Source organism: Vigna unguiculata, chromosome 10, assembly GCF_004118075.2.
Source record: "Vigna unguiculata cultivar IT97K-499-35 chromosome 10, ASM411807v1, whole genome shotgun sequence".
Lineage (NCBI taxonomy): Eukaryota > Viridiplantae > Streptophyta > Magnoliopsida > Fabales > Fabaceae > Vigna > Vigna unguiculata.
Window position 1 is genome coordinate 39,037,600 of NC_040288.1, and position 25,565 is coordinate 39,063,164.

At 29.8% G+C, this 25,565-nt stretch overlaps 1 protein-coding gene, 1 long non-coding RNA gene and 1 pseudogene across 2 annotated transcripts; all 3 read left to right on the plus strand.

Moving 5' to 3' along the window:
* Positions 1–9,986: 9,986 nt before the first annotated feature.
* LOC114166624 lies at positions 9,987–14,102 on the plus strand (annotated as a pseudogene).
* A 1,114-nt stretch (positions 14,103–15,216) lies between these two features.
* LOC114167548 lies at positions 15,217–16,962 on the plus strand. Its single transcript, XR_003600260.1, has 3 exons — positions 15,217–15,428; positions 15,548–15,613; positions 16,699–16,962. It is a non-coding gene; the product is annotated as an uncharacterized LOC114167548 (long non-coding RNA).
* Positions 16,963–19,562: 2,600 nt separating this feature from the next.
* LOC114166337 (protein IQ-DOMAIN 1-like) lies at positions 19,563–22,787 on the plus strand. Its single transcript, XM_028051050.1, has 5 exons — positions 19,563–19,887; positions 19,973–20,209; positions 21,038–21,238; positions 21,336–21,449; positions 21,639–22,787. Exons 1-5 carry the CDS (start codon positions 19,585–19,587, stop codon positions 22,311–22,313), a joined length of 1,530 nt encoding a protein of 509 aa, XP_027906851.1. The 5' UTR covers positions 19,563–19,584; the 3' UTR covers positions 22,314–22,787.
* Positions 22,788–25,565: the final 2,778 nt, after the last annotated feature.

Below are 25,565 nucleotides of genomic sequence, written 5' to 3' on the forward strand. Positions count from 1 at the left end.
ATATCATTAAAATTTATATATAAAAATTACTCATAATTATTTATTTGAATATAAGAATATTACATTAATTTTAATATAAATTAAGATAAAAAATAAAAGAATTCAAATACAATAAAAGTGTTCCAACTATGTCAGTTCAAGAGGTGTGGATTGAAATAAAGTATCTATATCTGAAAAATTTTGTCAGGATTATCCCACTATATGTTCTTTTGTTTCCAAAATATATAGTTGGGTGAATAATTAATCATTAAATAAGAATAATATTTAAATAATTAAACCAATAACAATAATAATTATTCAAATCACTAATTTATATATATTAACAATAAAATCTGTTTTAAATATTAAAAATATAAAAAAAAACATGACTCAGTTATTTCAAATATATTTTAAATAACTTTGAAATCTAACAAGAAAATCCAAAACAAAAAAAATTAACACCTATTTTTTATTCTTTAATCTTGACTAAAACTCTAAACTTATTATCACAAACAATGTTTTGTAATTAAACTTCTAAAAAACATCATACTGACATTTCTTAATCTAAACAAAATAACAATCTATGTCATCACAAATTGATTATTCTAAATTATTCAAAAACACATAACATATAATACATAATACATAACAATTATTAATTATACGTAAATATATAATTATATCATTGTTAGATAAATTTATCGTTTAAATATATCTAAATTGACAATTATAACATCTATAACTTTTAAATTAAATTATTGATTTATTGATAATAATATTAAAATCTGTTTTCTAAACAAAAATTTTAAAAATCAAAAACACGACCCGTGCGTACCCAGTTCTAATGCTAGTTCTATGTAAAACCACTGCCATTGAATTTATAATATTATTGTAATAAACTTAGTTATTATATTTCAATTTTAAAATAATATAAATTTTAATGTATTTAGTAATTATAGAATAAAAGAAATTAACCTACTTGTAAAATCAATTGTTGTATGTCTATTTTTATTATTCGTTCTTTGATATATATAATAATCTTTATTATCACATATTCACCTATTGATATTTTGATGTGTATATTATTAAGCTTAGGTTAGCAATTGTTTTGTTTCTTCATGCGGCTTTATCCTTCTTCTTCTTTTTTTGGTTTTGTGTTATTTTTTATTTAATATATTTTCTTTACATGTTTAGTGAATAAAAAAAAAGTTAACAACTACTATTGAATATTCAAATGACTTTTTTAATTACTACATATGATTAAAAATTAAATAATAAATCTTCATTTATTTATTTTTTTTGGATGAATTTAATCTCTATTCTATTTTTTAATTTCTCGAGTATGATGATTTATTCTTATCTACATTCTTCAAATTTTCAATCTAATCGTTATCCATCTTGTAGATGTCGAAAGAAGGACACAGTATTAAAAGGACTTTAAGAACAATTTCAAACATAATGGGAAAATCAACTTTTAATGGAGAAAAATAAATTTGAATAATAAAAAAGAATTGTGAAATTTTTAATTGACATTTATAATATATTGATATTTTAATCTTGATCACGTATCCGTATTTAATATTCAATATAATTTACAGAACAGTATTAATCTTATGATATCAATTATTTATAATTTTTTATTTTGATTACTTATGATTTTAATTTAGATTTAAATAATAATAATGATATATTTATCATATTTTAAAAACAATTGTACGTTTTTAAATATATATATATATATATATATATATATATTACTTTATTTACGAACCTAACCAAATCAACCTCATATAAAATGAATAAATTTTTTTATTTTAAAATGTTTTGCAAATAAATTTTCAAGTGAGAAAACTAAATAACACTTTGGGAGGTGTCAATAGCCATTTGATTGGTAAAAGCCTATAAACCCAAAAAGGAACCCAAGGCCCACTTTTGCTTCCAACAGTCCCATGATTACTAGTTTCATCTCCATGTTAAGAACAAAAAGACTAAACTATTCTTTCTCCCTGCACCACGCTTCGGTTGCCCCTACAATCATTGTCCATGCTGTCTTTTTCTTCTATGCCACACCAATGCGACTACTCCATCCTTCTCTTTCAATCTCCTTATGACAACATTGTTTGGTGTTGTTGGAGACACTGTGGAATTTGGTTTTGTTGTTTGTACCTTTAAAAAAGGTTTTGAAGTCTTTCTTAGTAAATATAATTAAAATATGTCATATCTAATAATTTTAAATAATATGATATTATATTTTTAATTCACAATCAAAATACATCTAAGTTACAAAGAAGTTTTTGAAATAGACAAGAAAAATTGTACTATACTAGGTGGATGCATGAACTATTGTTCGGCTTCAGCCGCTAAAACAAAGTATTTGATCTAACCGCTCACTTATATTAATAGTTTAAACAGTTAAGACAATTAACTATATGAAGAGACAACGCATACATAGGCGGTTAAAGATATATACCAATAAAGGTCATATATCCCAAACTTAGAATATAATAGTAAAGCTCCCAAAGTCAAATAACAACCCTCAAGTCTGGGTCTTGACCAGGTCCATATACGAGCCCAATAGAGACCTGGTCCATAAGCAAAGTAAAATATGATTAATGTTCTGTAAATATAGGTGGACCCCAACAATTAAAGGTACGCAATTCATTAATACTGACAACTGATATTTGACTTTGAGAATTTTTGTTTACTTATCGTTGAAGTCCTTCCTGCAAGTAACCTCCAACATGTTCTACCCTGCAAGAGGATGTGAAAAAATGTCGAATAAGACCGAAGAGTACTCGTCTAAGAGATTCCAAGATTGAAATAAGATAAAATTTAAGTCTCATAATATTCTATTATTATTTATACAAGAACAAAAATAATACTATAACAATTAAATTTTGATATTTTTTTTATAATCTAAACTTGTATCTTTTAAATGACTTTCCATTTATCTATTTTATTTTATTTTTTTATATTTCAAAACTAGTTAAAGGATCAGATTGTAAAAAATGTTATCAAAATTTATTTGATATAGTATATTTTTCGATAGATAGCTCACCGCCATTGAAATTGAAATATAGATAAAGAGTATCATGATCACTTTAAAGATATAGCAGATGGAGGTACAAGAAAAACAACTTTTTGAATTCACCGTTTGACCTAACTACAATCAACCAATAGTAAATACCATCGCCCGAATATTGCATTGCAGAGTCAACTACGAACACAGGCATATTTCCATCACCAAATCAGAGGAAGACGTAGATCGGAGTGAAATTGAATTTGTTCTTTCGAGAAAGCTTCTGAGTTAAACCTTTTCCTCGAAGAAAAAGAAGCGAATCGAGAAAATCTTTGGTTTCCAATTCTGGGTTTCTAAATTAAGGAAGACTTTTTCTGTATTCTGTTTTGGGCAGATGGTGCACATGGGAGAGGGTGAGAAGAACATGCATCACATAAACTGTGGATGAAAAAAAAAAAGATTGATGATTCACGACAGAACATAACCGAGTCAAGGTCGGAGTCACGCATGTAGTTGAACGTCTTGTGCAAGCTATTCACAACTATAATATACACATATTTATGACCAACGCTTCCTCATGACCGTGAATAAGAAGTGAAACGCGTTGAAAACAAAGACATTCGAGAATTATAAATAATCAAACAAACCCTAAATTCGACCTTTGAATATGAATTGAACATGATGTTTGTGCCGTACTTTGCGTCGGTCCCAGGAAACACTATGTTTCATGCTCTGCATTTTTAAATTTTTTGTCTCCCATTCATATTACTATATGTTTTGTTTTCTTATTCTTCCTTCACATATAATCCACTTTACTTTCACATATAATCTGTTTTAGCTTCATATGATAAACACCATGCATATGTATATTAAGGAAAATAATTTTTTAACTACTAAATTTTGACAATTTTTTGTTACAATCTTAGGTGTCATTTTTTAATTATTTCTATTTTTCCATTTTCTCTTACTCAATATTTCAAAATCAGTTAAGAGATGACACTTCACCTTGTAAGTGAAAGTTGTCAAATATAAATTTTAAGGGTTAAATATGTTTTTGGTCCCTCAAGTTTCACTGAAATTTGGAATTGGTCTCTCTTCGAAATTTTTGACCAATTCATTCTTTCATTTTTAGAAATACATGAATTTAGTCCTTTTAATTAAATATTGTTAAGTTTATTTGAAGTTTCAAACGTGTTTTATTATAATATTTGAGTTAGCATTTAAGCGAAAATAGGTCAAACGATGTAAACAATTCAAATACTATCATGAAATACTCTTGAAACGTTAGATAAACTTAACAAAATCGGGTTAAAGGACTAAATTCATATATTTCTAAAAATGAAAGAATAAATTGGTCAAAAATTTTGAAGAGGGACCAATTCCAAATTTCAGTGAAACTTGAGGGACCAAAAACATATTTAACCCTTAAAATTATTTTTATTTTTTAAATATAATTTAGTAGTTGTTACAAAATTGAAATCCATATAGTTTTTTTTAAGTGAATCTTGATCGTGATATAAGTAAAAGTTCAAACTTGCATGCGACACTTTTGTCTTAAATCAGACTATTTTTTTCAACATGAAAGATGTAGCAGTCGTGGAGTTAATGCTCCAGAGTCAACAGATCAAAATCAATCTTTTTTTTTTTCTTTCTAAGAGAAACACTATATATAATTGTAGTATTTTTTTTTTCAATATTACTTTGCTTTTTCCATGAATTGAAAGTGTTATCTCGCTTCATGTTTATTTTTTATTTAAAGTAATTGAGATATAATGTGTAATTAAAAGCATTAGTGTAACTTGTTCAATTTACATCACTTATTGTTTCGATATAAATACGAAAAAAAAAGTTAAAAAAAAAAAGAAATTTTTTTACGTCAACTTTCGAGCAACATCATTTATTATTTCTACCTACCTCCAGTTCTAATCATAATCGTCACAGAATTTTACACTAATCATAGTCATCCTCGATATAAAAGTTTATTCTAAATTAATGCATAAGTGTATAGTGGTGTTATTGTCTTTGTCATAAAATTAGTAATAATACAATACTCGTAGTGATAACGATTTCCACATATTATGTGTTATTACAATTTTAAGGTGCTATACAAAAAGATAATATAAAGTTTGTGAACGTACACACTTTTTTTTTTACAAGTGACATAACTCTAAAACATAGAAGTTTTTCACTAATCCCTCCGAGTTTGTTCGTGTTTACAAAGTTTTAGTGAAATAATCCTAATAGTTTTTGCGATGACATGTTATGAAGTAAAAATTTAATATCATATTTTTGGGTAATTTTTTGTTTTATTTTATTTTAATTATAATACCCGTTAACAACAGTTGCGTTTGCACAAATTGCACTTTGTGTGAAAAACTAAAAAATTAAATATGTTTTGATTCCTTTACTTTTAAGTGAAAATTAAATTAGTGTCTCTTTGAGATTTTGGCTCAATTTAGTTTTCAACTTTAGATTTAGTTCTTTTAACAAAATGTTAAGTTTGTTTCGAATGGATTTTATGATAGCATTTGAATTGTTTAGACCGTTTAACACATTTTCGCATCAATATTAGCTAATAAATTATCATGAAATGCCTTTAAAATGTCAAATAAATTCAATAATTTGGTTTAAAAGACTAAATTCACAAAGTTCTAAAGTTAAAACACTAAATTGAATCAAAGTTTCAAAGAATAACTAATTTCAATCTTCACTAATGCTATGTTTGGATTGTGGTGTGGATTTGAGGAAGTGGATTTGCATTGATTTGTAGGTGAAGATGATAGTGTTTGGATTAATGAAAATATAGTATGATTTAAGTGGATGTTAGTGGAAAGTTTATGAGAATTTGTGTACGATGTGATTGATAAAATTTAATAAATTTTTATTTTTTGATAGATTAAATTTTATCCTTCATAATAAATATAATGTAAATAAGAAAAATGATGTTAAAATAAAATTAAAATTGCTATTTAAAATTAAAAAAATATAACTTATTAATAATATCATTAATGACTTAAAATAATTTATTAATATTTTCAATAATAATTTATAATATACTATTTAATTTTTTTAAAAATATCTCTACTTTTATTTACATTTATTTCATTTTATATAATTAATTCATTTGAAAATATTTACGTATAACATATTACAAGACCATAATTATTTTAATTTGCGTTTCTCACTAATGCTAATAAATATAATATTAAGGAAAATTATATATATATATATATATATATAATTATAATAAAACGAAACAATTCTTTTATATATATACTAGCGAACACACAGGCGCTGTCGCACCTGTGTATCCACATTTTTTTAATTTTTATAAGATCAATAATATTTATTTTCAAAACATATATAACAAATTTTAAAATAGTTGTTAAATAAAATAACTGTTAAAAAAGTTTTTAGAATAACGGTAAAAAAAATTAAAAAAAATGATTAAAGATAAACTAATTATAAAATAATTAATTTTTAAAATAATAATTAAGGATAAAATTGAAAATGAAAAATAGACAAAAAGAGGAATCCTTTATATAATATATAATAATAATAATAATAATAATAATAATAATAATAATAATAATAATAATAATAATCGATTTGTTTGATTTATTTTTTATATATATTATGTTACGATAATATTTAAATTATTATTTAAGTTTATAAAAATATTATTAGTTATTATTATTTTTATTTTCTTGTAATTATATTGTTATTATGTAAATAATAATAATTATTTTATTTTATTAGTTATATTTTATTTTATTTTTATTGATATTATGTGAATTAAATTTATCTAGATATGAATAAGGGAGAAATATGGTAATTGCAAATTTCCATTAATATTTTATTATATTTTAGCAACTTTCTTTGCAAATCTTTGATATTTTGTAAAGTAAGTGTCTCGTTTTATGTTTTTAATTATCTTTCTATTCATATTTTTCGTGTTTTCTCTTGGTTGTATATCCATTTTCACAGATTCGTAATTTAAACCAAACATAACATAAAAATTAAGAGATCCAAAATATATTTAATCAACAAAATTATAATACAAAAATTATCGCATCTAACAGTAGAGATATGAGGTAATTTTATTTTGAATTTTTTATGCTAACATTAAATTACTAACTATGTCAAAAAAATATAAATGAAGGAAGGTGGAACTTTTAATTCTAAATTTTTATCTTAGTGCAATTGATATTAAGAAATTTGGAAGAAAAATGGAAGGTTTTAATGTGAGCATTGAAATGGGGAAAATGTTTGGAGGCGCGTGCTTCACAACATAAGAAAGAAGAAACATGTGGTTACAATAACATAAAATAGTACATTGGGTAACATAACATTTCCTTTCTTGTGTTAGAAATTTCATCACATTTATAATGCATTAATTGACTTAATAAACATGAGAATAATAATTTCACATTAGTGGAATTATTCCTCTCATATTAGTTGATTTTATTTCAGAGTGTTATTCATAAATTCAAATTAAACCATTTTTTTTGTTTATCTTCTTCTCATTCTGTTGGTTGTGTATATCGACATATGCAAATTGTTATAGAAAAATTACCCATAACACAAATTATATAAATTATGTTGTGAAAAGAAAATTATAAGATGTTACTAATTGTTATATACTATAAATTATACGCCAAAAATATTTTATATATATATATATATATATATATATATATAATTTAAAATTCTATAATGTAAGACCTTGAAATCAACCAAAATTTGATAAACTTTTTTCATCATTTGCAACAAATAAACTTTCTATCGCATAATTATAAGAGCTACAGACAAATCATATAAGGATGAGCCTTAATCATATAAGGAAAAAATTGAAAAAAAAAATGTTATATGTATATAAGTTGAAATAATATTTGTATTTATTGTTGGGTCTTGTAATGTAATATATTCTAAATGTATTTTTATTTAGGTAAAATACTTGACTTGATGAGTTAAAGAAATATTTTTTTTTTATGAAATGAGTATATTTTATTAACAATTTTTTATTGAAATAAATAGAGTTAAAAATAATAAAAATTAATGTTTTTTCTAATTTTTAACTTTAATTTAAATAATAATAACTTCAAAAAATAATTATCTAATTTGAATTTGAATTTTTAAATTTTATAAAGTTTTAATTTTTTTTATAAAATTCTATTAAGTTTTTTTTATATTTTGCTATATTTTAAATATATATAATTTTTCTAAATAAATTTTTTAAAAGACTTCTACAACTTTTTAATATTTTCTTTTTATAAATAAACCTAATGTTTTACATCGGTGTTACCTATTTTTACTTTATATTAATTTTTTTTAAAATATTTTCACCTACAAACATATTATTATTTAATTTTATTGTTCTAATTTATTACACACAAAAAATTATTACATAAATTATTTTAACCAAATAATATACATTTATCAAAATTAATTTTACAAAAAATAACCATAATTACAATATTTTATTTTTATAATTTTTCTATTCCCACAATTACAATATATTTAAATTATCTCATTTACTAAAATCACTCTTCAAGAAATTTTATTCCCAATTAATTTATAAATATTAAATTAAATATATTTTTTAAATTGATATTCACATAAGTTTGTATAAAAATAAAATTTTTAATAAAGTAATTTAGTATAATTTAATATACGAATCTATAAAACTAGAAAAAAAAATATTGCCGATATTTCATTCCTTAAAACATAGAATTTCAATTTCAAATAACCTGCAAAATTTGAAAAAACATAATGAGAATTCGGTCAAGAAATTGTATTTTTTCAATATGCTGACTATTTATGGGACTTGAGAAATAGATTATGTGTATGAATGATCATCTGTTTTTGGAATGGAAGAATTTCTTGAAAATCCTATAAGAACCATCTGTTTTTTTTTTTCTCTGAAAGATTATTAGAACTTCATCTGAAAAATTATTAGAACTTCATCTGAATTCGAATTATACTAACGAAAGGGTCTAGTTTGAAGAAAATAATTTTTTTTATGATCTACTAACGTTAATAAAATTCAAAAGTGGTATAAAAAAAAAGTCATAAACAAATCTCATTTGTGATTAACACTAAACATATGCAAAACTCTCACAAAGACCTTAAGTGACCTATGTTTCCAACATTAAGGTGATACAAATCATTTGTTACTAAGATATAAACTTTTATTTGTTTCTCACCACCTAAAATCATATTTACATGATTAACCAATAATAAAGCTAAAATATCTTTATTAACTTGAATTTTGTGTTTATCATTGTCACTAAAAGACCTCTAATATCATCCTTAATAACTCTGCATCACCTATCAAAGGTCATTCAAGACTAAACCTTATATACATATTTCCTAATCCATATATATTTTATATAAATAGAAATGTAATAAAAATAGATAAAAATAATATAAAAATACCTCGTTACTTTTAATAAAACACATTAAACTAATTCTCCCGCTTCTAATTTCTTCTCCTCTCCACTCAATCAAACAAGATATCAGAAGTATTTTAGAAGATGGAAGACCAATTCTACGAGTTTAAGAAGATGAAAGACCGAAATAGATTAAGTTTGAAGAAAAGAGTAAAATTAAAAACATTCAATAATTTGAGTATCTAAAACACAGTTAACTTTTCGATTTTTAATTTAAAAACTAAAAAATGGCAATATTTAAAATTCTATTTAGGACTGCCGCTATAAAATACATTTTTTCTTTTCCTATTTCTAAAGACAAAAGCAAAAAAAATCCCATTTGATTTTGCATTGATATAGGACCCATAAAAAAATAGCATGGTTTTGAGTTTTGACTAATTCTGTTTCTTTCACATCACCGCGTGTAAACTTTTCACATACTCATGTAACACTTTCTGCAAGTCACAGTATCATTTTCCAATCCCTGAATTCAAAATAACCCATTTATGGGGCTCGTTGGCCACGCAAATTTCCTATTTTCCTATTCAAACTAAAATCCTTCATGGTAATAAAAATTCCAAAAGGTCACAATTTTCTGCAATCTCTGTCTCTTACGTATTTGAAAGTGCCTTCTATGACAAATTTCCACCCCTTTCATGCCTTCAAAACTTGTGCCTTATATAAGAGAGAACGCAAGTGCGCATTTCAATCACCAGCTCTAAGAAAACTCAAGTGCTATCCATATATCTATCCTTGCAAAAGGGAACCTCATTTCGTGTACTTTAAGGTGATTGATTATTCAGTTTTCAGTTGGAGATATGCCTTTTGCATGTCGCATTCAAAAATATCATGTGTTTCCAAGGTTGCGTTATGGCATAATGTAGTTTATTTATCTATGATTCAGAGGTAGGAATTGGTTTGAATTTTGTTAAAGCATTTAGAATCAATGATTGACTCGGTCTACTTGGATTTTCTTTTTCTTTGGCTAGTGGTAGCGTTGCTCTTGGGGTGGGGAATGTTAAATATTATGACTTTATGAGAATGGCATGTTCATGAATTTGATGCATTAAATGGGTCACTACTGATAAGGAAAGGTCTTCTTCTCCTTAAATTGTCATCAGTGTTCGTGAAACTCTAACCAACCCAGTGTTACTTATTTGTCAGCTTCAAGGGTGTGCAAATGGTGACAACGGTAAGGCCTCTGGAGTATGAGTCAAAGGAGGGCGAGAGCACCTTCAGAACAATGAGCTTCAACAAGTGCAGAAACCTTGATGAGTTGTATAAGCCTGAGGAGTTGGATGAGGTTATTACTGAGAAATCTACAAGCTCAAAGAGAAAGAAGGTGGGGAATCTGAAGCTGCAAACCACATTCTCCTTCAAATATCTACTTTCTGATAATTCTGATTCAATTGAGGAAGTTGATGGCTTGTTCAATAAACAAAGCCCCCCAATTGTGTTGCCAGAATCAGAAATTCTGTTTTCCTCAAAGCCCGTTGGGGAGCTTGATGTGGCTGCAATCAAGCTGCAGAAGGTTTACAAGGGCTACAGAACCAGAAGAAATCTTGCAGATTGTGCAGTTGTCTGTGAAGAGCTATGGTTTGTTCATTATGCATCTTAATGATATATCAATTTAATTTCTATGCTATTAGTAGTAATATTTTTCTATCAGATGACAGTATAAAAATTGTATTTTTCAGTGTATATACTGGTTTTTTAATTTAGAATTGAATGGTTATTGGTTGGTTTAGTGCTTAATTTAATTTCCCTCAGTGAGTATTTTCTTTGAAATCTTAATTTCAGGTGGAAGGCCTTGGATTTTGCTGCTCTTAGCAGGTGCTCCCCATCAAAATTTGACTCTGGTAAATCAGAAACAGCTAGTTCAAAATGGGCAAGAGCTAGGACCATGGCTGCTAAGGTACCCCTTTTGTGTGGGAAGCAAGGATCTCTGAATAAATATTGTTTGCTTTAATATTTTAGCCATTAGTTTCCAATAAAATATAGTGGTTGCTTGAAATATAATTGACTTGACACAAATTGTCTTTTCTAATTATATGTTTGACTGGGACCACAGAGACAAATTCAAATTTCTCATTCTCTTTCCGACCATTTTTCTTTTAGTATTTTCTCATCAAAATATTTGTTTTCTTCTTCTTTTGTGCTATTGGTAGGTGGGAAAAGGTTTGTGCAAAGATGATAAGGCGCAGAAATTAGCTCTAAGACACTGGCTTGAAGCTGTAAGCTTGTGTTCACATCATGATTAACTTCATAGTTTTAAATTCACATCAAGCTAAGATTCCCTCGTGTGTTTTTTTTTTTTTTTTCAGATTGATCCACGTCACCGTTATGGACACAATCTGCACTTATACTATGATGTTTGGTTTCATAGCCAGAGTTCACAACCTTTTTTCTACTGGTAAAATTGATTAACAGAATAATACACTTTCTGCAGAAAAGTTTGCAGATTTTAATTTTCTGATTTCGTAATTACATGTTATGTGACATGAAGGTTGGACGTTGGAGATGGGAAAGAAGTAAATCATAAAGAGTGCCTAAGAAGTGAATTGTATAAGCAATGCATAAAGTATCTTGGACCCGTAAGTTTGCTTCACCTCATCACTTTGACAATGCCACATATAAACAACATGTATGAGACTTTTATGCATTCTTATTTGAAATGAGCTTTTACTATATAATCTATGGTCAATTCTGGAGTGGAAGTGGTGTAGGAATATTGCCTAGCTAGCTATGTTGACTACAAGATCAAATTTAGGCACAAAATTCATTGATTAGTAAACTAGCAACAAGGCATTTGTGCATGTGCATTCAATGTACAAAAAGGACTTAACTTATAGTTACAACTTTTTAAAAATCATTCTTTATGCCATTCAATTGCTTTGACTCTAGACTATTTTAGCAGCCACCAGAATTCACTTTGTTGCTTGAAAATGCAGAAAGAGAGGGAAGCATATGAAGTGGTTATTGAGAGAGGAAGGCTTGTTTATAAGAAGAGTCAGAACCTTGTTCACACTGAGGAGGGGTCCAAGTGGATTTTTGTTCTCAGCTCTTCAAGAATTTTGTATGTTGGTGAGAAAAAGAAAGGCCAATTTCAGCACTCAAGTTTTTTGGCTGGAGGTGCTACTATTGCTTCTGGAAGATTGGTTGCCCAACATGGAGTTATTGATGTATGACACGTGTTGTGTTTTATTCATGCATATATTCTATTCATCATTATTCATCATAAAATGGAATTATTTTCTGTCATTGCCTGTAATTTTGTGAAAATGGGGAAGCATTCACAGCACAGAAAGAGAATTTAAGGAAAAGTTAAAAGTCATTTTAGTTTCTTTATATGTACATAAATTGATGCCATTTATTCTTATTCAGGCGATATGGCCCTACAGCGGTCATTACCGTCCTACAATGAAGAACTTTATGGAATTCATTGGGTTCTTGATGGAACATGATGTGGACTTGACCAATGTAAAGGTGAGTGAACCACTTCAAACCATTTTTCTGTATAGATTGGTTGCTTAGCCTATAAGTGAGTAACAAAAAACTTATCTGGATAAACTTAAACTATGTAAAACTAAGTAATTTTTATAATGAGTTTAGTGCATAATGTGTAACATTTTTTAATCTGATGGTTTCCTTGTGCAGAAGTATGCAATTGATGATGACATTCCACCTTCAAAACCTGCTGATGAAGAGCTACAGTTAGAATCCAAAATGGGTGGTTCAAGTGGCTTTACCATTGCCAAAAGTTGCAGTGAAGAGAATATAGGTCAATCTGGTAGCACCAATATGCAAACTTCAACAGTTAAAGAGAGGAAACCATTGTCAAGAAAATGGACAACTGGAGCTGGTCCTAGAATTGGTTGTGTGAGAGAGTACCCTGCAAAACTCCAAGTTAAGGCACTTGAACAGCTGAATCTATCACCTAGAGTCAACCATGGAAAAGTAGCAGCCAAAGCACCAATTCCCTCACCAAGGCCTAGTCCAAAAATTCACCTATCTCCAAGACTTGTGCACATGTGAATTCCTACACCATGAATAGTTTGCACAAATCACACACCTCTTTTGGGTTCAATGTTTAGAATCTAGGATTATAGATCACACACAGCACACAGCACACAGCACAAAGCACACAGCACACAGCACAGCAGCATCTAACCCATGATTTATTTTTTCATTTGCTTTTCTTCTTTTCTCTGTTTTGGCCATATCTTTTGGTCATTCAGCTCATGGAGAATCAATTTTTTACTCCTCATTTCTTTTACCCAATTGTATTTTAGGAGTTGGGTCATTCTTGCCTTGTTGTAAGTCAAATACCATTTATCAAAAAGAATTGCTTTACACTTTTTGGCACTGTGTTGTTCTCTTCCTCACTAAGCATTCTCCACCACTCACCACCTGTCACAATCATGGTTTGGAGATGAGGCATTGCGTCAGTGATGTGAAAAATTGGTATAATATTCTACATACAGATAACATAGACACACTGAAACCAAGTCATGCATTGTTAACCCATTGATAGAGTGACATGTAATGCCAATTCCATGATTGGTGATGGTGTTTTACCTGTGAATTTTCATTGGCTGAAGCATTTCAAAGTCAAGACTTGGCTTGTGTTGCCAAAAACAAAAACAGAGACAAAAAGGGGTCAAGATTTGGTTTGGTTCAAAGACATAAGTGTCTCCCAGTCACCAGCCAAATTGACCACATTCCACAAATTAGGCCATGGATTATATTATAGAATATTTTCTACCATAAAGATTGAAACTTTCTTCCTCATTCTTCTTAATTGATGTGAATTTTATTCCTTTAACCCAATTCCAAGCTTTGGGAAATTAAGCCTGATGAACCAAAAAAAAAAAAAAGAGTTAAATATGTTTTGGTCCCTCAAGTTTAAGTGAATTTTGGAATTAGTTCATTTTCAAAACTTTATACCAATTTAGTCATTCATCTTTAGAAATGTGTGAATTTAGTCCTTCTTATCAAATTTTGTTAAATTTATTTGACATTTTAAACGCATTTTATGATAATATTTGAATTAACATTAAAACGAAAATGTGTTAAACGGTGTAAACAATTCAAATACTATCATGAAATGCGCTTGAAACGTCAGATAAACTTAACAAAATTTGGTTAAAAGACTAAATTCACATATTTTTAAAGATAAAGACTAAATTGGTCGAAAATTTTAAAGAGGGACTAATTTCAAATTTTACTTGAACGTGAGGATTATGATTCTGAACCTTTGATAAACCAACTAAAAATTCATCACCACTTTCATTGGTTTGTTTTGTAATAACACAACATCCCGAATCAAACTTGGCCTTACAATATAATTAGCTTCTGACTTATTCTATTTCCCTCAAAAAAGAAACTTGTGATTTTTTTTCTTCTTCCACTTGTCAAAATGGAAAGAAATGAAATTTTGGAAAGTTGAATTTTTCTTCTTCTCTAGAATGAAAATTATGTATATATTGGTCCGATTTATAACCAAACAATCCTTTAATAAAGCAAATAAAGCAATTCCAAATTTGAGTTTCTTTTCTAGAAAAAGGAGGACCTTTCTTTGAAGTACAATTCGTTCTTTGTCATTCTTTTTGGCAAATTCATATGGATGTGAATACAGTCATAAAGGAGGACCTTTCAATTAGATTATTGAATTAAAATGAAATAGGATGAGACATGTTTTCCACACCATATATTTTGTTAGTTCTTTTAATACGATGAAAAAAGTTAATCATTTTTATATAATAGTTATAACTTGGTTTTAATTTTAATCAAGTTTATTGGTGCAACACCCCTCTTTTCCAGAAACAGAGCCAAACCCCCTCTCATTTTCTTCTTCTCTGCAAACTCAACTCTCCCCTCTGTCTCCCTCTCTCTGATCCTTGCTTTTATCTCACCAACCTTGCTTCTTGATCAGGTCTTAGAGAGGAAGCCACGCCTGAGCCTTCTGCTGCCTCCACTCATAGCCTTTCATCTCCTAGGTAAGTCTTCCTTGTGGTTTAAAGTCCAATTTCGAAATTCAACTCGAAATTTCTGCTTCCATTCAGAGTCTAACCCAGTGTTCATCCTTTCTATGTGACTGGATGATGAATTCTTCTAGGTTGGACTGAGGAATTCTGCTCCCCTCTCCTAGGTTGTCTTCACCCAAGCTTTAACTCAAAAATAGGTAAGGGAAGCTGACTCTTCAACTCAATTTGATGTGAATTGTGTTCATAAGTGATTTAATTGCGTGATTGCGTGTTTAGTTGGTGTTTGAGACTGCTGGTGTGTGAAATTGGGTGGTGGATGATTCTGAGCGAGCTTGCATGTGAAGAATAGAGAGGATTTCCTGGTAGTTTCGCCCAGGCGAGCCGCTCTCGCCTGAGCGAAAATACCAGAAGATCACCCCTGTCACTGCGCGAAATCTCGCCTAGGCGAGCTGGAGTCGCCTAAGCGAGATAACTTCTCGTCTAGGCGAGCCAGTTTAGCCTGAGCGAGGGTTCGCCCAGGATTTTTAAATTGCCACTGTCTGAGGTCTCGCCCAGGCGAGATCAACTCGCCTAAGCGAGATAAACTCTCTAGCTTAGGCGAGACCCTCTAGCCTAAGCGAGATTCCCTGCAGAAGTTAGTTTTCTCACTGTTTTGATTACATGATGCTATATTGATTTCCTTAAGAGGATGATGGTTGATCTTGTATGTGATCCTTATGCATGTTAGACTGTGTGATGGAATTGAGTGTGAATTTGATGTGAATGGGAATATGTTGGAGTTAGGATTTCAAGGGAAATCCTAAGGAATATGGTTTTAGTGAATGTAAGGGCATGAGGACTCAGATTGGTGGCATCCTGACGCTCCTAGTAACCATTAAGACTCAAGTAGAGTATGATGGATTACGTCGGGGTGAGTAGCAGGAGGTCCTGGTCTATGAATCTGATCTGTCATAGAGGTGATGGGATTTACCTTCAGAGTGGTTGGGTGAATACCCCTTGTGCCTAAAACTCTGCAGAGTTTGGGAACCATCTCAAGTGCAAGTCACCAAGAGCTCCAATGCCACTTACATAATCCGGATATCGAGTCTAGAATGGTACGTGGTGTATGGTTGAGATTGATTGGATGATTTTGATAAATTGCGTGATAAATTCTGTTTTCCGCCTAAGTGTAACAATTGCATGAATTTCTCTTGGTTCAAGTTAGCTTACCCTTCTTGTATGCTGTGTGTTTCTTGTGTCTTTTGTTTATGCAATGATCGTCCTTATTGAATGGCGTGAGCAGATATAGGTGCAGGTGAGGATACACCCCTCCGGGACAGGAGGTGATTATGTTAGGCATACCAGTGGTAGATGTACCCTTTTCTTTTGCTTAGATGTTCGGGTGTTTTGTAACCCTTTAGTAGTGTATGGGCTGTATGTTTTGATCAGTGTATGTATGGTTATTTTGAGGATGAGTGTATTATATATTACACTGACCTACGTCATCATCTGCTTCTGAACTATTAAAATTTAAATGTTTTGTTTAATAGTTTAAAAACTATGAAAATGGGGTGTTACAATTGGTTGGGTTGTTCTATAGTAACGTAAACATTGTCACATTAAAAATGTCATTAAATTATTAATTTATCATATATATTTTTAATAAAAATGTATTGTTTATTTTTGGTTTTAATACGATTATAAAACTTGGTTGGTCGTAATACAACAAATGTAATTTTGTTTGGATTTTACTTGCATGAGCAAACAACTTACATCAAGTGGAGAAGATTCATTATGTAAGAGTTATACATTAAACTAGTCAGTGATCTTATGCATTATTTTTTACCAAAATAACTACTTTTAAAAAAATAAATATTATTACATTTAACTATTGAATTTTTAAACAATTAGAGAATCAAATTGATTTTTTTTTCATATTAAAAGACTAAATTAAACTAAAAAATAATAAAAAATCAAAATAAATCAAACTAATAAATTAGACGAATTAGGACTAAACCACTGATTATACCTTAAAACTGTAATTTTAACTCTTCAAAATTATTGAGTAATATTTACCCTTTACATGTCTTCTACATAGTCAAATTTAAATATTATTATAAATAAAATTTCACATGTTTTAAGTATTGAAGATGTAGTAGGAGAGATAAAAGAAACTTAAAATTATCATCTATGTCAAAATAATTGTTCTAACTCTTAGGAATCTACTTTACATACGAAGATAAAGAAAGAAAAAAAAAACAAAACAAATATATAGTCAATTGACATAAAAGTAACGTAAAATAAAACAAATATATAGCCAATTGACATGAAAGTGACATAAAAGTAAAATAAGTTAGTGGAATTGAATAAAAATGTAAAGTTCTCTCTTAAGACTCTAATATTTTCCAAATCAACCTAATTAGTTTCATAAAGAATAAATTAATTATAGCTTATTGGAATTGAATACAAATTTCAAGATACAATTTGTGAATTAACTTAATGGAATTGAATACAGATTTCGAAGTCAAGATACAACTTATGACAAATTGAAAATCAGGCTCAATAGAATTAGAAAGTTATGTTGAATTATTTCAGTATTGTTACTGTTTGTTTGTTACCCTGAATTTAAATTTTTTTATCATTAGAAAAAATTCATATTTTTTTGTCAATTTTATTCTGAATTTTTTTTTAAAAAATACTTATAAATTTTATTATGAAATTTTTTCTATAAAAAACTACTGTCAATTTTTTTTAAAATAATTTATATAAAACACCTTTTATAATAAATTTTATAATTTTTTTTTACAAATTTTATAACTTTATAAAAAATAATTATCCACTAAAGAATTATATGTGATTTTTAGAGAAAATAGTAAAAAAGAAATTTTCTTTACTTGTAAATTTTTTTACAAAATTTATAGAAAAAACATATAATATAAATTTTTTTAATAATGTACCAAAAAGAATTAAAGAAGAGTTGAAAAAGAAATATCTAACGATTATTAGAGAGGATAGTCAAACTCACCGTTAAAGTATGACAGAAATTATGAATTTGTCATGTCACAAAACAACATTCCAAAACACAATTCTACATCTTTTGAAACATAATTGAAAATGATTAAAATGATAAAATAGTTGTAGACCATCAACTTTAATAATGTAATATATAATATATAATATATAACACAATTATCTTTCAGTGAAACAATATTAAAAATTGTAAAGGGAAATTGTTTTATTGATCATATTAAAAAGATAGATCAATAGTATTTTATTTTCAATTTTCTTAACATTCACTTTTTTCTTCTTCTTAAATCATATAGAAATGTAATACAATATAAAATAAAAAGAATATGTTAAAAATATAAATTATGATTTCTGTGCAAGTGTAGATGCATTTGCATTTATTAGTGAGACAAATAATACAAACAAGTCAACCTCCAATTCATTTGAATCCCTTTGAATTGCTAAAAACATAGTTCAAGAGAAATATATTTTAATCGATTCTTACATCGAAGCAATTAGCAATGAAGTTACATTTTCAAGTAAAAATAACAAGTAAGAGAACAACATTCAAAAAGCAAAAACAAAAATTAAATTACCATTTTAGTGTGGAATAAATATTTTTCAAATTCATAATAAATATCTATTTTTATACTTAAATTACATTTAAAACTTATAACAAATAATTTATATATTAGAATATCAAGTTATTTTTCAATCAAAACCCAATTTTTAAAAGTTAAAAATATCTTTAACTTTTAAATTGTAAAGTGCTGCTAAGCTTCCATAACTTTTATTTTTCTCAAAATTTTAATGTCTGTGTAACTCAAAGAAATTATCTTAATTGAAATAATGTTAGTATTTTATAATTAGCACCTAACATTGAGTAGTGAACCGTTCATATTATCAAATAAATATTTCAAGTTCCAATCATAATTGGTATATATAATAGTTTATGCAAATCAAGAATACCAAAATATTAGTAAATAGTTATAGAAAAGAGAGCAATATGTAGGAGGAAGAATAACAGTTTGAAGAATTTTGGCACCAAAATAAAATACTTGTACGTTTCAAAGTTGGGCTGGGCTTTTTCTGAACCCAATGGACTTGCAGAGTCCATACCTAAACGACAACGTCTCCGTGCAGTGAGTGTTGGCGTTGATGAGAGGTCAACTGTGAGTGGGACATGAGAACAGAAGAAAAGCGAAAAGTCTTCGTATCCGTTTGTGTACTTTCTCTGTTCATTCACCTTTTTCTTTCCGCAAACATTTCAAATTTCAAAACACTTCTTCTACTTTTTCTTCTGCTTCTCGTTATATCTCAATTAAGCCAAGCAACAGCACCAGCTTCAAACTCAAACTCACTTCAAAGTCCACTTGGTGTTACCACCTTGTCATTTGCAAAAAAAGTGTTCTTTTCTCAAATGGGTGGTTCTGGGAGATGGCTTAAGTCGCTCATTTCGCTCAGGAAGCCATCGGCAACTGATCAAGTTTGTAAATTTTTTGTTGGGATTTTTTGGTCTTGCTATGTTTGGCTGTGGTGATGCTTACTTGGTATGTTTCTGTATTTATCAGGAGAAGGGTGGTGACAAGAGTAAGAGAAAGTGGAAGTTATGGAGGGGCACTTCAGAAGGGTTTGGGATTGGATCATCCTTGCAGAAGGGGCAGAGTGGTGGTGGGTCCTTTGTGGTGGATGATGGGGCATTTGCTGCAGCTTTGGCTGCTGTGGTAAGAACTCCACTCAAAGATTTCATGGTCATCAAGCAGGAATGGGCTGCCATTCGAATCCAGGCAGTGTTTCGTGGTTTCTTGGTAAGTAGGACTCTTTTCTAGTTAGCCAATTTAGTTCAACCTTTTATGTTATCATGATGCAGCTTGTTCTATCTTCTTCAATGATTTATTTAACTTTTTTGGTTTTTTTTAGTTGTTATGAATTTCTGGCTTTGAACTGTTTAAGTAGCAGAAGCAGATACACCATTGGTTTATCCCATGCTTGAACAACTTAAGACATGGAATTCTGGACAGAAGAATTAGTACTAGGCAAGATTCGAAGTTAAATTTAGTTTCATGACATTCTGATTATACTATCATGATATGAACTTCTGTAGAAAAGTTACAAACAGGTTGAATGGTGTTTTTGTTTTGTTAATTTCACTATTTTGAAATGTATCACAGTAAAGATAGATGGAAAAGTATTACTATAGATCTATCCATGAAGAAGAGTACAAGAGCCAAGGTGAAACTGACTTCTAATTAACTATTGGCGTGGAACTAATGAACATAACATATTGCATTAAAACAAGCAAAATCGTAAGTGACCCTTCTAGCTGTGATCTGGGTATTACTAAAGATAAGGTTTTGCTATGAGTGTTGAGGTTCACTGTGTTACTTTGATTTTCTGCTATTGGCATGGTTGGGTATGGACTTGTGGGGCTGCAGTACTATGGGAACATAATTTAGTGTTTAATCCACAATAAGAGTGTAGGACAATGACCTGAAATTTCTTTAGTTTTCTGAAATTCTCTTGCGTTTTGTTAATGAAGGATCTGCCACTCTATTGGTCATTCATTCACTCTGTTTGGGGTTTCATTAATAGTATACTGAAAGTATATTCCATGTGCTAATGTATTTATGTCGAAGGCAAGACGAGCTTTGAGGGCCCTGAGGGCAGTGGTGAGGTTGCAAGCTATATTTCGTGGTTGGCAAGTGAGGAAGCAAGCAGCTGTTACTCTAAGATGTATGCAGGCTCTTGTGCGAGTTCAAGCGCGTGTCAAGGCAAGGAATGTGGGGAAAGGTGTCGGTGAGCCCTGCAATGAAGCTGACCCTGTTCAGCAAGCTGAGGTATCATAAGAGATGGTGTTACATTCTGTAATGTTGATGCCATGTTATATTGGTAAAGAGATGTTAACTTTTAGAAAAATTTGCCATGTTATTGCAGCAAGGATGGTGTAATATTCCAGGAACTGCGGAAGAAGTTAAAGCAAAATTACAGATGAGGCTGGAAGGAGCAGTTAAGAGGGATAGGACAAAGGCATACTCTCAGTCTAAGCAGGTAATGGAGTAGTAAAGATCTGCTTTATCTTTAGTATTCAATTAAGATCATGTTAGGCATCACTATGAATTTTGACATCTCAGCTATGCTGACACCTCAAAGCTCATCAATCATTTGTCTTATTTGTAGTATCAGCAATGAGACAATTGCTAATATATATGTGCTTCAATGAAATCTACTTGCTTTCAGAAATCAACAGTGAGTGCTAGTCCAAACTCAAAAGGTGCTAGGGCAGTGATTCCTCCTCTCAAGCACCGTAGTCTAGATAGTAAGAGCTCAGGATGGGGCATGTTAGATCGGTGGATGGATGCAAAACCATGGGAGAGCAGGTCGATGGTAGACATGTATTTGGACTCATCTGACATGACTCCAGCAGTGACTAGTAAAAGTGATCATTTTGTTCTTCCCTTGAATTCGGATCAACAAAATGGCTCAGTCAAAGCAAGAAGGAATGGTGTGACAACCAGGATTTCAGCTAAGTCACTTACGACTAGTCAATCAACTCCATCATCTTCATCCATAAGCTCTGAATGCATGTATGATGATAGCCCTTTGTCAACTTCATGCACATCTGAATCACCACCGGTGACATCTACCAACAATGTTATAGTGGACACAACAGAGGAAGGAAATGTTTGTAAACCAAGCTACATGAATCTGACAGCATCAACCAAAGCTAAATTGAAACCCTATAGGTGCTTTTCTCAGAATTCTAAGAGAATTTTTATGGATGATTGTGTGTCACTCAGCGGAGTTACTAGAAGCAGTTCTGGTTCCTACCCTTCTGCTAATATGTGGAAGAATATCTATGCAACACCTTTAAGGACTTGTTATCAAAAGCAATATACAATGGAAGATAAGTAGTTGCTTTGCCATGAGCCCATCAATGAGCCCAACAGCTTGTTGTTCATTTTAATGTCATCAGATGAATGTGTGTCCGAGTTCACAGATAATTGCTAATTGATAGTGTAGATAACACAACTAGTGTTTTGTTGTGAAGATGATAAACACCCTGTTTCAATTTGTAAGGTCGTTTTACGACAATTTAAGAATGGTGTCTCTTTGTTTTGGGATATATTCATGTTAGTTCTGGAGGAACATTTATAATTATTTCACTCTAAGTTGTACTGTCAGAAAGACTGTAGTACAAAATATGAGCTTTAAGAAGAGACACTGTTCTGGCTTTAAGATTATGTGAAAAATATGCACAGGTGCATGTTTGTATGTTAAATTCATAAGCAAGTGGGTTTTGAGGGATGAAATAGCACATTAGTTTCATTCATACTGTACTTATGTAAAATCTCTGGCATAGCAAAAAGTGAGAGATGCTATTTTTAAGAATGGATATTCTTGTTATATTGATGGTATAGAATTGCATTGTGATATTAATGTTATGTATATACCAAACACCACTCTTAAAGGCAGAAATTGCTTTGGAAGGTAGTTGCTTGTGTGTGATTGTGTTAAACAGAACCTAGAACTGTTCGGTATCATTTTCTTAGAAAATATGAACTACCTTACGTATTTGGAACTGTTCAATATCACAAAATAAAGCTAGTAAATCTCTTTTGGTTGACTCATTTTGTCCAAGTAATAAGTATTTGAATATCAATTCGTAATAATGATTTTAAGAATACCAAGTCGCATTCAAGGAAAATTAAGACATGCAGTAGCTTTCTGGCTTGCTTTTACTGTTAACCTTTATTTGTCATATAAGCAATATTAATTCTACTGTCAAATTGGTTCTGTCTGCCATGCATAAATATTAAACAATTAAGAGCAACAAAACAAGTGTTAATCATAACTATGTAAATCTAAAGTTATCTGAATTAAAATTTACTGTTAAATATGTTTTTATCTCAAATTTATAAACGAAAATGAAATTCGTTTTTGTCTTAAACTTTGATATATTTTGATATTCAATTTTAAAAAATGAATAGATATAGTCCTTTTAACCCATCTGACGTCAACTTTTGTTAATGTGTTAAACAATATTTTAGGATTACATTTGAGTTTGAACGTGTCAAAATGGTGTGAAGAGCTCAAATGTCAATCTAAGATATTATTTAACACGTTAAAAAAATTCACGCAGTTGGATTAGAAAGATTATGTCTATCCATTTTTAAAGTTCGAGGATCAAATTGTATCAAAATTTGGAACAGAAATATATTCCAATTTTACATCTAAAGACATATTTAATCCTGATCTTTATATGAGTCTCAAGTTGTCGAGTTAATCTTTATATGGCCAGAAACAAAAAAAATAAAATAGGGGAAGGAGTCAGTAAAATTTAGTTATATGTGATGTTAAGATGATTTGGTATGGGATCATGATGGTTTCAAAGTATATAATAACTTCTTCCATTAATATTTACATTTAATTCCTCTCAAACCTTTTCTAATTTCTTGTTTGTTTTGCTATTTCAACCCTTCTACCCAGATTTTGCAGTGCATTATAAAACTTGGACCAAAAAAGCACCTGTTGTTGTAGCAGTAATATAAAGAGAAGATGCAGAAACCATGAATTGAAGATTAGAATGAATTAGCTGTGTTAAAAGATTCTTATTTGGTCTTAAGCAACAGAGAGTAATGAATTGAAAAAAAATGTTGTGGTCCACGATGAAATGATAATATGCAATGATGCAACAGCTAGCATGGTCCATTTGGTCCAGTCTCTCATGCTGTAGAAGGACCACAACTGAACTTCAGCAACACTTAAAAAGCTTGAGTGCGTCACTGAACAGTTGAGCATCAAAGAAAGAAAATTGATGGACACAAATGAATAATATATACACTGATAAAATATTTTCGGTTCCAAATAACAGTTCATAGGTCAATTTCAGAGGCATGGACAAAAACTGGTAAGTGAGACTTTAAAGGCAGTATCTCCAAGGCGTTAAAGTTTGACTTGTGCCTAGTGCATGCCCTACGTGAGGTTGCTATTATCTTCACAGGATTCCCACGTGAGAGTATGCGCTAACAGTGGCAAAAAATCAGAATGCCACCAAAAGTTGTAAATATTTTTTTTCTTAATGGATTCTCAAGTGTGGCAACGTTTCTTTAATTTTGAGTAAGTATGCAAACTTCCTTTTTCTTAGGGTTGCCATGAATAGAAGAAAGATGAAGTGGGGTCTTGTATTAGGAGTCTACTTTCATGGATATCCCTTTTTCTGTGGGGCAATAGTAGCTCTTGTTTCCTTGCCATACCAAGAATGTTTTATCTGTTTTCATTTATATTTACATTTCAGCAATACCAATAAGAAAATGATTTTTCTCTTATAACTTAAGTTGACATCTTCTACGTTGTTCTCCATTTTTATTTCTGTATATTCCAAAATTACTTAAAAGATATTACCTCAAATTATAAGATAAAGTTGTCAAAATATCATTGTCCATACTTAGCCACTATGTTACATGTATCAGAACTGATTCTTCATTGGACTCATGACAGTTGAAACATAAGTATTATGGAATAGCTCACAAATTCACTCAGAAACGATGAGGAAGAACAGTAAACATACAGAAGCTAATGTGGTTCGACTGAAGTATTAACAAACTCCGATCTACGTTTACAGAAGAATTCACTGTATCGAAGATTGCAATTTAGAAGTTTCTAACTCTCACTCAATAATACAACTCAAAAGTTAACTTTTTCATGAAGCCATGATGGACCTATTTTAACATGCATTAGACATGTCAATACTCATTTAGAAGTGACATGAACATTGTTTTTATAACATAAACACTAGAGACGATCTCAACAACATTGTTTAGTTTCATTATTGTTCTGCCATCTAAAGTATTCGAATCAATATCATGTAGCAAGGTATCATGATGTGTGGCTTGAAGATATAAGTTTCTGGTTTTGGCCTTATTGAATCTGAAGGAGAAAACGTATGGTGATATTTGTTTTCTTGTAACAGGAAAAATTGAATTCCTCTTCTGGTTTTTGGGTGAAAATGACACATACCAAAACCAATCTGGACTAAGGACAGGACAAAGAAGAGCATAGCATTCTTGCATGTACTTGGAATGATTTCTCCATAAGCTGGGAAAAAACAAAACTCTGACATCTACAGTGTCCACTGATAGCTCAACAAATAAAGAAAAAGAGTCT

Excerpts from the sequence above, each read along its gene's own strand:
- LOC114166337 (XM_028051050.1), top strand. The coding sequence starts at position 19,585 with ATGAGAACAGAAGAAAAGCGAAAAGTCTTCGTATCCGTTTGTGTACTT. Across the intron at positions 19,888-19,972 it reads AGCCATCGGCAACTGATCAA|GAGAAGGGTGGTGACAAGAG; the intron begins GTTTGTAAATTT and ends TGTATTTATCAG. Across the intron at positions 20,210-21,037 it reads CAGTGTTTCGTGGTTTCTTG|GCAAGACGAGCTTTGAGGGC; the intron begins GTAAGTAGGACT and ends TTTATGTCGAAG.